This window comes from Cherax quadricarinatus, chromosome 4, assembly GCF_038502225.1.
Source record: "Cherax quadricarinatus isolate ZL_2023a chromosome 4, ASM3850222v1, whole genome shotgun sequence".
NCBI classification, from domain to species: Eukaryota; Metazoa; Arthropoda; class Malacostraca; order Decapoda; family Parastacidae; genus Cherax; species Cherax quadricarinatus.
This window is the reverse complement of record NC_091295.1, coordinates 65,855,498-65,870,497: the sequence shown is the minus strand read 5'-3', so window position 1 is coordinate 65,870,497 and position 15,000 is coordinate 65,855,498. Positions and strand designations below refer to the sequence as shown.

The 15,000-nt window shown below is 45.2% G+C and overlaps 1 protein-coding gene across 1 annotated transcript in view; it reads left to right on the top strand.

Moving 5' to 3' along the window:
• LOC128684272 (kinesin-like protein KIF28) overlaps positions 1 to 15,000 on the top strand; it is an 83,357-nt gene that overhangs the window by 53,619 nt on the left and 14,738 nt on the right. The window contains exon 19 of the mRNA XM_070097109.1: positions 4,959 to 5,088. Coding sequence (XP_069953210.1) covers positions 4,959 to 5,088 — 130 coding nt within the window. The remainder of the gene's footprint in view (positions 1 to 4,958; positions 5,089 to 15,000) is intronic.

The window sequence follows — 15,000 nt, the reverse complement described above, 5'->3', positions numbered from 1 at the left end:
AGCTATAGAATCCCACAGTACGCCACCAGGTCTCCCACCCTCACAGGCCCCCCAAACCACAGTGTTGGAAAGGAAACTGAAGGTATGGTACACAAACGCTGATGGAATAACAAATAAGTGGGAGGAGTGGCATGAAAGAGTCAAAGAAGCATCACCGGACATCATAGCTCTCACAGAAACCAAGCTTACAGGTATGATAACAGATGCCATCTTTCCAACGGGATACCAAATCCTGAGGAAAGACAGAGGGAACAGGGGGGGTGGAGGAGTGGCGTTGCTGATCAAAAATCGCTGGAATTTTGATGAGCTGGAGAGAGGAGATAGCGGAGAAGAAAGTGATTACATAGTGGGAACACTTCACTCTGGAGGTCCCAAGGTAGTAATAGCAGTGATGTATAACCCACCACAGAACAGCAGGAGGCCAAGGCAAGAGTACGACGAGAGCAATAGAGCGATGGTTGACACACTGGCTAGAGTGGCCAGAAGAGCTCATGCATGCAGGGCAAAGCTCCTGATCATGGGTGACTTTAACCACAAGGAGATCGATTGGGAGAACTTGGACCCACATGGGGGCCAAGATACATGGAGGGCTAAGATGATGGAGGTGGTACTGGAGAACTTCATGTACCAACACGTAAGGGACACTACAAGAGAGAGAGGAGAGGATGAACCAGCAAGGCTGGACTTAGTATTCACCTTCAGTAGTGCAGATATCGAGGACATCACATATGAAAGACCCCTTGGGGCCAGTGACCATGTGGTTTTAAGCTTCGAATACACAGTAGAGCTACAAGTGAAGGGAGAAGCAGGAAGGCCAGGACGAATGAAGCCAAACTACAAGAAAGGGGACTACACAGGAATGAGGAACTACCTGAACGGGGTTCAGTGGGACAGAGAACTGGCAGGGAAGCCAGTTAATGAGATGATGGAATATGTAGCAACAAAATGCAAAGAGGCTGAGGAGAGGTTTGTACCCAAGGGTAACAGGATTAATGAAAAAGCCAGGATGAGCCCATGGTTTACTCAAAGGTGCAGGGAGGCAAAAACCAAGTGTGCTAGGGAATGGAAGAAATATAGAAGGCAAAGGACCCAGGAGAATAAGGAGAACAGTCGTAGAGCCAGAAACGAATATGCACAGATAAGAAGGGAGGCCCAAAGACAATATGAAAATGACATAGCAGCGAAAGCCAAATCTGTCCCGAAACTGTTGTACAGCCACATCAGGAGGAAAACAACAGTCAAAGACCAGGTAATCAGGCTAAGGAAGGAAGGAGGAGAGACAACAAGAAATGACCGTGAAGTATGTGAAGAACTCAACAAGAGATTCAAAGAAGTGTTCACAGAGGAGACAGAAGGGACTCCAGAAAGACGGAGAGGTGGGGCACACCACCAAGTGCTGGACACAGTGCACACAACCGAGGAAGAAGTGAAGAGGCTTCTGAGTGAGCTAGATACCTCAAAGGCAATGGGGCCAGATAACATCTCTCCATGGGTATTGAGAGAGGGAGCAGAGGCGCTATGTGTACCCCTAACAACAATATTCAATACATCTATCGAAACAGGGAGATTGCCTGAGGCATGGAAGACAGCAAATGTAGTCCCAATCTTTAAAAAAGGAGACAGACATGAAGCATTAAACTACAGACCAGTGTCACTGACATGTATAGTATGCAAAATCATGGAGAAGATTATCAGGAGAAGAGTGGTGGAACACCTAGAAAGGAATGATCTCATCAACAGCAGCCAACATGGTTTCAGGGACGGGAAATCCTGTGTCACAAACCTACTGGAGTTCTATGACATGGTGACAGCAGTAAGACAAGAGAGAGAGGGGTGGGTGGATTGCATTTTCTTGGACTGCAAGAAGGCGTTTGACACAGTTCCACACAAGAGATTGGTGCAAAAACTGGAGGACCAAGCAGGGATAACAGGGAAGGCACTACAATGGATCAGGGAATACTTGTCAGGAAGACAGCAGCGAGTCATGGTACGTGGCGAGGTGTCAGAGTGGGCACCTGTGACCAGCGGGGTCCCGCAGGGGTCAGTCCTAGGACCAGTGCTGTTTCTGGTATTTGTGAACGACATGACGGAAGGAATAGACTCTGAGGTGTCCCTGTTTGCAGATGACGTGAAGTTGATGAGAAGAATACACTCGATCGAAGACCAGGCAGAACTACAAAGGGATCTGGACAGGCTGCAGACCTGGTCCAGCAATTGGCTCCTGGAGTTCAATTCCACCAAGTGCAAAGTCATGAAGATTGGGGAAGGGCAAAGAAGGCCGCAGACGGAGTACAGTCTAGGGGGTCAGAGACTACAAACCTCACTCAAGGAAAAAGATCTTGGGGTGAGTATAACACCAGTCACATCTCCTGAAGCGCACATCAACCAAATAACTGCTGCAGCATATGGGCGCCTTGCAAACCTCAGAACAGCATTCCGACATCTTAATAAGGAATCATTCAGGACCCTGTACACCGTGTATGTTAGGCCCATATTGGAGTATGCGGCACCAGTTTGGAACCCACACCTAGCCAAGCACGTGAAGAAACTAGAGAAAGTGCAAAGGTTTGCAACAAGACTAGTCCCAGAGCTAAGAGGTATGTCCTACGAGGAGAGGTTAAGGGAAATCAACCTGACGACACTGGAGGACAGGAGAGATAGGGGGGACATGATAACGACATACAAAATACTGAGAGGAATTGACAAGGTGGACAAAGACAGGATGTTCCAGAGATTGGACACAGTAACAAGGGGACACAGTTGGAAGCTGAAGACACAGATGAACCACAGGGATGTTAGGAAGTACTTCTTCAGCCACAGAGTAGTCAGTAAGTGGAATAGTTTGGGAAGCGATGTAGTAGAGGCAGGATCCATACATAGCTTTAAGCAGAGGTATGATAAAGCTCACGGCTCAGGGAGAGTGACCTAGTAGCGATCAGTGAAGAGGCGGGGCCAGGAGCTCGGACTCGACCCCCGCAACCTCAACTAGGTGAGTACAACTAGGTGAGTACACACACAGATGGGACACAGCAACAAGGGGATACAGTTGGAAGTTGAAGACACAGATGAATCACAGCGATGTTAGGAAGTATTTCTTCAGCCACAAAGTAGTCAGGAAGTGGAATAGTTTGGGAAGCGATGTAGTGGAGGCAGGATCCATACATAGTTTTAAGCAGAGGTATGATAAAGCTCACGGTTCAGGGAGAGTGACCTAGTAGCGACCAGTGAAGAGGCGGGGCCAGGAGCTTGGACTCGACCCCTGCAACCTCAACTAGGTGAGTACAACTAGGTGAGTACACACACACAAACACACACCTCAAAGGCAATGGGACTGGACAACATCTCCCCGTGGGTCCTTAGAGAGAGAGAGCAGAAATGCTGTGTGTGCCATTAACCACAATCTTCAACACATTCCTTGAAACCGGGCAACTACCTGAGGAATGGAAGACGGCAAATGTAGTTCCCATATTTAAAAAAGGAGGCAGTAAAGAGGCACTAAACTACAGACCAGTGTCACTGACCTGTATAGTATGCAAAATCATAGAGAAGATTATCAGGAGGAGAGTGGTGGAGCACCTGGAACGGAACAAGATTATTAACGACAACCAGCACGGATTTATGGAAGGCAAATCCTGTGTCACAAACCTTCTGGAGTTTTATGACAAAGTTACAGAAGTAAGACACGAGAGAGAGGGGTGGGTTGATTGCATTTTCTTGGACTGCAAGAAGGCCTTCGACACAGTTCCTCACAAGAGACTAGTGCAGAAACTAGAGGATCAGGCGCATGTAACGGGAAGGGCACTGCACAATGGATCAGAGAATAACTGACAGGGAGGCAACAACGTGTCATGGTACATGATGAGGTATCACAGTGGGCACTTGTGACGAGTGGGGTCCCACAGGGGTCGGTCGTAGGACCAGTGCTATTTTTGGTATATGTGAACGACATGATGGAAGGGCCAGACTCAGAGGTGTCCCTGTTCGCAGATGATGTGAAGTTAATGAGGGGAATTAAATCAGATGAGGATCAGGCAGGACTTCAAAGAGACCTGGAAAGGCTGGACACGTGGTCCAGCAACTGGCTTCTCGAATTCAACCCTGCCAAATGCAAAGTCATGAAGATCGGAGAACGGCAAAGAAGATCGCAGACAGAGTATAGGCTAGGAGGCCAAAGACTGCAAACCTCGCTCAAGGAGAAAGATCTTGGGGTGAGTATAACATCGAGCATGTCTCAGGAAGCACACATCAACCAGATAACTGCTGCAACATATGGGCGCCTGACAAACCTGAGAATAGCGTTCCGATACCTTAGTAAGGAATCGTTCATGACACTGTACACCGAGTACGTCAGGCCTATATTGGAGTATGCAGCACCTGTTTGAAACCTGCACCGGGTCAAGCACGTTAAGAAATTAGAGAAAGTGCAAAGGTTTGCGACAAGGTTAGTTCAAGAGCTAAGGGGAATGTCCTATGAAGAAAGGTTAAGGGAAATCTGCCTGACGACACTGTAGGACAGAAGGGTTAGGAGAGACATGATAACGACACACAAAATACTGCGTGAAATAGACAAGGTGGACAGACAAGATGTTCCAGAGAGGGGACACAGAAACGATGGGTCACCCTTGGAAGTTGAAGGCTCAAAGGAGTCACAGGGATGTTAGGAAGTATTTCTTCAGTCATAGAGTGGTCAGGAAGTGGAACAGTCTGGCGAGTGATGTAGTGGAGGCAGGAACCATACATAGCTTTAAGACGAGGTATGATGAAGCTAAGGGATCAGGGAGAAAGAGGACCTAGTAGCGTTCAGTGAAGAGGCGGGGCCAAGAGCTGAGTCTCGACCCCTGCAACCACGATTAAGTAAATACAATTAGGTGAGTAGAGTTAGGTACACACACACACACACACACACACACACACACACACACACACACACACACACTAATCTCCTTCACATTCTGCAGGATTCTATACGTAAGTTAGTGAAGGAAGCAGAGAACATCTCCCGTGTTCGTGTCTCCACCAGTCTGCTGAAGGAGGTACTGAACGCCAACACTCCTGAGCAAGCTGACCTCAGCATCAGGAAGCTAGCAGGTACGTTACTGCCATGATCCTCAGCTACCTGCTGAGAGGGTGCAGCTCCCAGCATGTGTGTTAGTGTGTTAGTGTGAACGTTTGGTAACGCATGTGAACGAGTTTTATTTAAATGTAAGGTATGTTTCTTTCATTATTTTCCACGATGTTATAGTGTGAGTAAAATAACATTTATGAAAGAGTTCAGGAAAAACTTGTTAGTTGGACTTAAGTCCTGGAGATGACAAGTACCGCGCCTGAGTTTTAAAAGAGGATTCTGTTGTTGGGGTTTGGTTGGTTATTGTAACGGGATGTTCCCCTTCTTCTTCTGACAACAGAGTCACAGACTGAATGATGGTCGATGCGGTATCTTCACTCATTTTGTTTTTTCTGCAAAAAGTTTGACATATATATATATATATATATATATATATATATATATATATATATATATATATATATATATATATATATATATATATATATATATATATATATATATAGCTTCCTTGTATGCTTTACTTTCATAGTTCCTTGATAATGTGAGTAGTTACGAAAGCGCTTAGAATTTCTCTATTTTTTCAGAGTGGTTGTTTTGCATAATCCGAAATCACCTGTTTACTGTGATCTTATTGTATATATATATATATATATATATATATATATATATATATATATATATATATATATATATATATATATATATATATATATATATATATATATATATATATATATATATATATATATATGTGTAAATACACTTGAGATAACTAAGTTTATATTCTCACTATATTAATTTTCGTTGATTGCAGTTTCCCACTGTTAGTGTCTTAACTATGACCTTCTGGGCACTATTTTCACTTCACTTACTTCTCTCATATGAGTTTAATCATCATTAAAATTCATCAAAAAAATTTGCTTCCTATATTCACCATAAAATTCTGTCTCTCGCTGTCTCTCCGTCTCTGTCTGTCTGTCTGTCTGTCTGTCTGTCTGTCTCTCTCTCTGTCTCTGTCTCTCTGTCTCTCTCTGTCTCTATTTCTCTCTGTCTCTCTCTGTCTCTCTCTGTCTCTCTCTCTCTCTCTCTCTCTCTCTCTCTCTCTCTCTCTCTCTCTCTCTCTCTCTCTCTCTCTCTCTCTCTCTCTCTCTCTCTCTCTCTCTCTCTCTCTTTCTCTCTTTCTCTCTCTCTCTCTCTGTCTCAAGCAGCAGGCAGCCAGCCTCCTCCAGCAGACACAGTAGCACCGTCGTGGTCATCAGCAACTGACAGGTGAGGTGTAGGATGCTTCTAGCCACCCAGGATGCGACCTGGGATCTAACATCCTATCAACCAGTCTGGTAGGATGCTGGTTTCATGGTAATGGATGGAAGGAAGGGAACAAAACTGAAGAAAAGTCACTATCACACTTATAAACAACTGTAACAAATAGATCTACATAATTAGAAATATTTAGCATGCTGAAGATGGTCATAACCTGAAGTCGAAGCAAGAAGTAGTCAGCCTCTGTTTTATTGAAGAAACAAATGTAAAATTTCAGCTAGTTCACTAGATCTTGATGTAATTATAGTCAGTGTACCTACACACACACACACACACACACACACACACACACACACACACACACACACACACACACACACACACACACACACACACACACACGCACACACACACACACAAACACACACACAGGAGTGTCATGAAAGAATCAAGGAGTTGTCCCCAGACATCGTAGCGGTTACAGAAACAAAACTCACTGGGATAATAACAGATGCAATCTTCCCACCCGGATATCAAAAGAGGAGAGGGGCAATTAAGAAATCGATATATTCAGTTAAAGAGAGAAATAAAAAAGGGAATTAGAAAAGCAAATAGAGATTATGAGGTTAAAGTTGCAAGAGAATCGAAGACTAACCCAAAAGGATTCTTTCAGGTATACAGAAGTAAGATCAGGGACAAAATAGGCCCACTCAAAAGTTCCTCGGGTCAGCTCACTGACAGTGATAAGGAAATGTGTAGAATTTTTAACACATACTTCCTCTCAGTTTTTACACAGGAGGATACCAGCGATATTCCAGTAATGATAAATTATGTAGAACAGGACGATAATAAACTGTGCACTATTAGGGTCACAAGTGACATGGTCCTTAGGCAAATAGATAAATTAAAACCTAACAAATCCCCAGGCCCTGATGAACTGTATGCAAGGGTTCTAAAGGAATGTAAAGAGGAGCTTAGCACACCTTTGGCTAATCTTTTCAACATATCACTACAAACTGGCATGGTGCCAGATAAGTGGAAAATGGCAAATGTGATACCTATTTTCAAAACAGGTGACAGGTCCTTAGCTTCGAACTATAGACCAATAAGCCTAACCTCCATAGTGGGAAAATTTATGGAACCAATAATTGCCGAGGCAGTTCGTAGCCACCTTGAAAAGCATAAATTAATCAACGAATCTCTGCATGGTTTTACAAAGGGGCGTTCCTGCCTTACGAATTTATTAACTTTTTTCACTAAGGTATTTGAGGAGGTAGATCATGGTAATGAATATGATATTGTGTATATGGACTTCAGTAAGGCTTTTGACAGGGTCCCACATCAGAGACTATTGAGGAAAATTAAAGCACATGGAATAGGAGGAGAAATTTTTTCCTGGATAGAGGCATGGTTGACAAATAGGCAGCAGAGAGTTTGCATAAATGGGGAGAAATCAGAGTGGGGAAGCGTCACGAGCGGTGTTCCACAGGGGTCAGTGTTGGGCCCCCTACTGTTCACAATCTACATAAACGACATAGATGAGGGCATAAAGAGCGACATCGGCAAGTTTGCCGATGACACCAAAATAGGCCGTCGAATTCATTCTGACGAGGACATTCGAGCACTCCAGGAAGATTTGAATAGACTGATGCAGTGGTCGGAGAAGTGGCAGATGCAGTTTAATATAGACAAATGCAAAGTTCTAAATGTTGGACAGGACAATAACCATGCCACATATAAACTAAATAATGTAGATCTTAATATTACGGATTGCGAAAAAGATTTAGGAGTTCTGGTTAGCAGTAATCTGAAACCAAGACAACAGTGCATAAGTGTTCGCAATAAAGCTAATAGAATCCTTGGCTTCATATCAAGAAGCATAAATAATAGGAGTCCTCAGGTTGTTCTTCAACTCTATACATCCTTGGTTAGGCCTCATTTAGATTATGCTGCACAGTTTTGGTCACCGTATTACAGAATGGATATAAATTCTCTGGAAAATGTACAAAGGAGGATGACAAAGATGATCCTATGTATCAGAAACCTTCCCTATGAGGATAGACTAAGGGCCCTGAAACTGCACTCTCTAGAAAGACGTAGAATTAGGGGGGATATGATTGAGGTGTATAAGTGGAAGACAGGAATAAATAAAGGGGATGTAAATAGTGTGCTGAAAATATCTAGCCTAGACAGGACTCGCAGCAATGGTTTTAAGTTGGAAAAATTCAGATTCAGGAGGGATATAGGAAAGTACTGGTTTGGTAATAGAGTTGTGGATGAGTGGAACAAACTCCCAAGTACCGTTATAGAGGCCAGTACGTTGTGTAGCTTTAAAAATAGGTTGGATAAATACATGAGTAGATGTGGGTGGGTGTGAGTTAGACCTGATAGCTTGTGCTAACAGGTCGGTTGCCGTGTTCCTCCCTTAAGTCAATGTGACCTGACCTGACTAGGTTGGGTGCATTGGCTTAAGCCGGTAGGAGACTTGGACCTGCCTCGCATGGGCCAGTAGGCCTTCTGCAGTGTTCCTTCGTTCTTATGTTCTTCTTATGTTCTTAGATCCTGAGGAAGGATAGAAGGAGCAGGGGGGGAGGAGGGGTTGCACTACTAATAAAAAACCGGTGGGGTTATCAAGAAATTGAAGGTATGGACGAGATTGGAGAAATGTAGGTACAGTTCAGTCAGGGGAACACAAGGTAGTCATTGCAGTAATGTATAACCCACCACAGAACTGCAGGAGTGCAACAGAGCAATTGTGGACACTCTAGCTGAGGTGGCACGAAGGGCCCACTCAAGTAGAGCGAAGTTACTGGTCATGGGCGACTTCGATCACAGGGAGATTGATTGGGAAAACCTGGAGCCACATGGGGGTCCCGAAACATGGAGAGCCAAGATAATGGATGTGGTGCTGGCAAATCTCATGCACCAACATGTTAGGGATACTACCAGAGAGAGAGGGGAGGATGTTCACCCTGAGTAGCTCAGACATTGAGCACATCACATATGAAAGGCCCCTTGGAGCTAGTGACCACGTAGTTATGAGCTTTGAATACATTGTGGAGCTAAAAGTGGAGAGGGTAACAGGAGTAGAAAGGGAAAAGCTAAACTATAAAAGGGGAGACTACACAGGAATGAGGACCTTCCTGCAGGAGGTTCAGTGGGAACAGGAGTTGGTAGGAAAATCAGTAAACGAAATGATGGACTTTGTAACAACAAAATGCAAGGAGGCAAGGGTAACAGAAATAATGGGAAGGACAGAACGAACCCTTGGTTTACCCGAAGGTGCAGGGAGGCAAAAACTAAGTGCTCTAGAGAATGGAAAAAGTACAGAAGGTAAAAGACTCAGGAGAATAAAGAGATTAGTCGACGAGCCGGAAACGAGTATGCACAGATAAGGAGGGAGGTGCAGCGGCAGTATGAAAATGACATAGCATCGAAAGTCAAGTCTGACCCGAAACTACTCTACAACCACATCAGGAGGAAGACAACAGTCAAGGACCAGGTAATCAGGCTGAGGAAAGAAGGTGAGGAGCCCACAAGAAACGACCAGGAGGTATGTGAGGAGCTCAACATGAGATTTCAGGAAGTATTTACAGTGGAGGCTGAAGGGACAACGGGAAGACAAAACAGTGGGGTACAGCAACAAGGGATATACCAACAAGTGTTGGATGAATTACGCACAACTGAGGAGGAGGTGGAGAAGCTCCTAAGTGACCTTGATACCTCAAAGGCGGTGAGACCGGACATCTCTCCATGGGTCCTTAGAGAGGGAGCAGGGACACTACGTGTGCCACTAACCAAAATCTTCAACACTTCCCTTGAAACTGGGCAACTACCTGAAGTATGGAAGAAGGCAAATGTAGTCCCCATCTTTAAGAAGGGAGACAGAAATGAAGCACTAAATTATAGACCAGTGTCACTGACCTGTATAGTATGCAAAGTCTTGGAAAAGATTATCAGGAGGAGAGTGGTAGAACACCTGGAGAGGAACAAGATTATAAATGACAGCCAGCATGGATTCATGAAAGGCAAATCCTGTGTCATAAACCTACTAGAGTTTTATGACAAGGTAACTGAAGTAAGAAATGAGAGGGAGGGGTGGGTTGATTGCATTTTCTTGGACTGCAAGAAGGCCTTCGACACAGTTCCTCACAAGAGATTAGTACAGAAGCTAGAGGAACAGGCACGTATAACAGGAAGGGCACTGCAATGGATCAGAGAATACCTAACAGGGAGGCAACAGCGAGTCATGGTCCGTGATGGGGTATCACAGTGGGCGCCTGTGACGAGCGGGGTCCCACAGGGGTCAGTCCTGGGACCAGTGCTATTCTTGGTATATGTGAACGACATGACGGAAGGGATAGACTGAGAAGTGTCCCTGTTTGCAGATGACGTGAAGTTAATGAGGAGAATTAAATCAGACGCCGACGAGACAGATCTACAAAGAGACCTAGACAGGCTGGATGTGTGGTCCAGAAACTGGCTCCTAGAATTTAATCCCGCCAAATGCAAAGTCAGAGTATAGGCTAGGTGGCCAAAGGCTGCAAACCTCACTCAAGGAGAAAGACCTAGGAGTGAGTATAATACCGAGTACATCGCCAGTAGCACACGTTAACCAGATAACTGCTGCGGCATATGGGCACTTGGCAAACCTGAGAATAGCGTTCCGGTACCTCAGTAAGGAATCGTTCAAGACTTTATACACTGTGTACATCAGGCCCATACTGGAGTACGCAGCACCAGTTTGGAACCCACACCTGGTCAAACACGTCAAGAAATTAGAGAAAGTGCAAAGGTTTGCAACAAGGCTAGTTCCAGAGCTAAGGGGAATGTCCTATGAAGAAAGGTTAAGGGAAATCAGCCTGACAACACTGGAGGACAGGAGGGTCAGGGGAGACATGATAACGACATACAAAATACTGCATGGAATAGACAAAGTGGACAGAGACAGGATGTTCCAGAGATGGGACAGAGAAACAAGGGGTCACAATTGGAAACTGAAGACTCAGATGAGTCAAAGGGATGTTAGGAAGTATTTCTTCAGTCATAGAGTAGTTAGGAAGTGGAATAGTCTGGCAAGCGATGTAGTGGAGGCAGGAACTATACATAGTTTTAAGACGAGGTATGATAAAGGTCATGGAGCAGAGGGAGAGAGAACCTAGTAGCGGTCGGTGAAGAGGCGGGCCCAGGAGCTGAGTTTCGACCCCTGAAACCACAATTAGGTGAGTACAATTAGGTGAGTACACACACACACACACACACACACACACACACACACACACACACACAGACACACACACACACACACACACACGCACATACACACACACACACATACACATACACACACACACACACACACACACACACACACACATACACACACACACACACATACACACACACACACACAGACGCGTGGGTCCATGGGGTGCAGACCTGGGTAAGAAGGCTCCGAGAACCTTAGCGTTGTAAGGCGTGCAATAACAGCTAGCAGTAATCAGTGGTAGTGGAACGTCAGTGAACAATACTATGAGTGATAATTAAAGTTATTAGTTAAAAAAAGTGAGAGGAAAGCTGAAATCAAAATATTTCAAAGCGCAAACCGTTGGGGGGTCTTAGGCGCTGTTGCCACATTGGCAGCGGTAGGCCTGAAGAAGTGACGTCACGACAAGTTGTGTGCCATTATACATATAAAGTGAAGTGTATATAATGTGAAGTGTATACTATCATCCGTGAAGAGTGAAATCCCGTGAAGAGTGAAATCGCGTGAGGAAGCGGGATATATGAGAATATATGGTTATAAACATCATGGGTGAAAGATCTCCAAAATAGAGATTTAACTCCTACGTACGACGACTTCGTCATCAGCAGCTGGCAACTTGTCACCTCACCATTGAGCGCAAGTTTCATTCGCCTATTTGTGGTTTGCATGTTGAAGGCCCTGGCTGGCCTTGCATACTGTTTGATACTGGTCACTCACTCCTGCCAGCTATTACCAGAATTAGAATAGAAATAGCATAGACATAGTGAATATAGTGTTGACGAGTGTGAGAAGGTAGAGTCCAACGAGGAGTAGAGTAGTATTAATTCCAGTAGTTATTAGCAGTAAGAATACTTAGGAAGCTAGGAAGTCCTCTCCCAATGTGAACATGGAACAGGATAATAACCAGCAATAATTGATACTTAAATCCAGACACACACACACACACACACACAACTTGCTATAAGCTAGGTGGCGGGACAAGCTTTTAAGGGCAACATTGTAAGACGGTGCGAGGGTCAAGTCCCAGGAGGGTTGAGGCCAGGTCACAAGAAGTTGCAGCCAGTCATTACACCGCACAAGACACCTCTCTCTCACACACACACTCACACACACACACACACAGGGATAGGGCAGTGTTACTACCGGTAGTTATTAGCAGTAAGAATACTTAGGAAGCTAGGAAGTCCTTTCTCAAAGTGAACAAGGAATATGATAATAACCAGCAACAATTAACACGTAAATCCAGAAAGGGCAATAAGTGGAGTGAGTAGCATAATTGGGAAAGATAAATGAGACTAAATTTGTGCCTACACGACGGATCTTTCAACCACACCACCTACCCCCCCCCTAACCATCCCTCCCTCACACACAAGCACACACACACAAGGGTAGACACTCATAGAAGCTCTAGACCCTAGTAGCAAGTTCCGCTTTTTATAACCCAGAATTACTGGTATGTGTTAGCAGTATCTCCCCCTCACACCTCCCCCATACACACGAACACACACATATACACACATACACACACCTGCACTAGGACAATATGGTAACTAACTAGGCGAATACACACACACACACACACACACACACACACACACACACACACACACACACACACACACACACACACACACATGCACATACACACACACACACACACACACACACACACACACACACACGAGTGTGTGGAAGGATACGGAAGGAAGGATACGGCCTGTCAGAGTAACTTTCAAGGAAGAATCAGTTCGAACCAGGATTCTGCAAGAGAAAGCAAGACTGAGGGACAAACAGGGGTATCAGAGAGTATACCTTGACCACGACAGAACACAAGAAGAAAGGACTACACTGAAAGAGAGGGTACAGAGACGCAAGGAGGAACGAGTGGCAATGATGAAGATGAGCAGGACCCAGACACAGGAGGAAGGGCAAACACACCCCACAGAATCTCCCACCAAAAGACTCCAACCGCGACATTCCCAACGCAACTGAGCAACCTATACTACAACCCACTCACTGTTCCCTCTGCCACCAACCCCCATATCACAAACCTCACCCCAACAGCTGTCCCTTATGGGCATTCTGACCCCACCCCCATCATCACAAACCCCACCTACACCACAGCCCCATATAGGCCCCCACCAAGGCTCTCGCTCCCCCAACCCCAATATTCTTGCATGACCACAATGATAGAAAAGAAACTGAAAGTTTGGTACACAAATGCGGATGGAATAACGAATAAACATGAGGAGTGGAACGAAAGAATCAGTGAAAAATCCCCAGACATCATAGCAGTCACAGAAACAAAACTCGCTGAGACAATAACAGACACAATCTTCCCAACGGGATATCAGCTCCTGAGGAAAGATAGAAGGAGTAGAGGGGAGGAGGGGTTGCACTGCTCATAAAACACCGATGGGGATTTGAGGAAATGGAAGGCATGGACATGATTGGAGAAAGAGACTACATTGTAGGTACAATTCAGTCCGGAGAACATAAAGTAGTCATTGGAGTGATGTATAACCCACCACAGAACTGCAGGAGGCCAAAAGAGGAGTACGAAGAAAACAACAGGGTGATGGTGGACACACTGGCTGAGGTGGCAAGAAGAGCTCACTCGAACAGAGCAAAGTTACTGGTAATGGGCGATTTCAACCACAGGGAGATCGACTGGGAAAACCTGGAGCCACATGGGGGTCCCGAAACATGGAGAGCCAAGATGATGGATGTGGTACTTGAAAACCTCATGCATCAACATGTCAGGGACACAACCCGAGAGAGACGGGAGGATGAGCCAGCAAGACTGGATCTTGTGTTCACCCTGAGCAGTTCAACATTGAGGACATCACTTACGAGAGGCCCCTTTGATCTAGCGATCACGTGGTTCTGAGTTTTGATTATATAGTAGAGTTACAAGTGGAGAAGGTAACAGGAACTGAAGGGGACAGGCCAAACTATAAAAGGGGGGACTACACACCTGTGTCTCTGACATGTATTGTGTGCAAAGTCATGGAGAAGATTATCAGGAGGAGAGTGGTCGAACACCTGGAAAGGAACAAGATTATAAATGAAAACCAGCATGGGTTCATGGAAGGCAAATCGTGTATCACAAACCTCCTGGAGTTTTATGACAAGGTAACAGAAGTAAGACACGAGAGAGAGGGGTGGGTAGATTGCGTTTTCCTAGACTGCAGGAAGGCCTTTGACACAGTTCCCCACAAGAGATTAGTGCAGAAGCTGGAGGATCAGGCGCATGTAACAGGGAGGGCACTGCAATGGATCAGGGAATACCTGATAGGGAGGCAGCAACGAGTCATGGTACGTGAAGAGGTATCACAGTGGGCGCCTGTGACGAGCGGGGTCCCACAGGGGTCAGTTCTAAGACCAGTGCTATTTTTGATATATG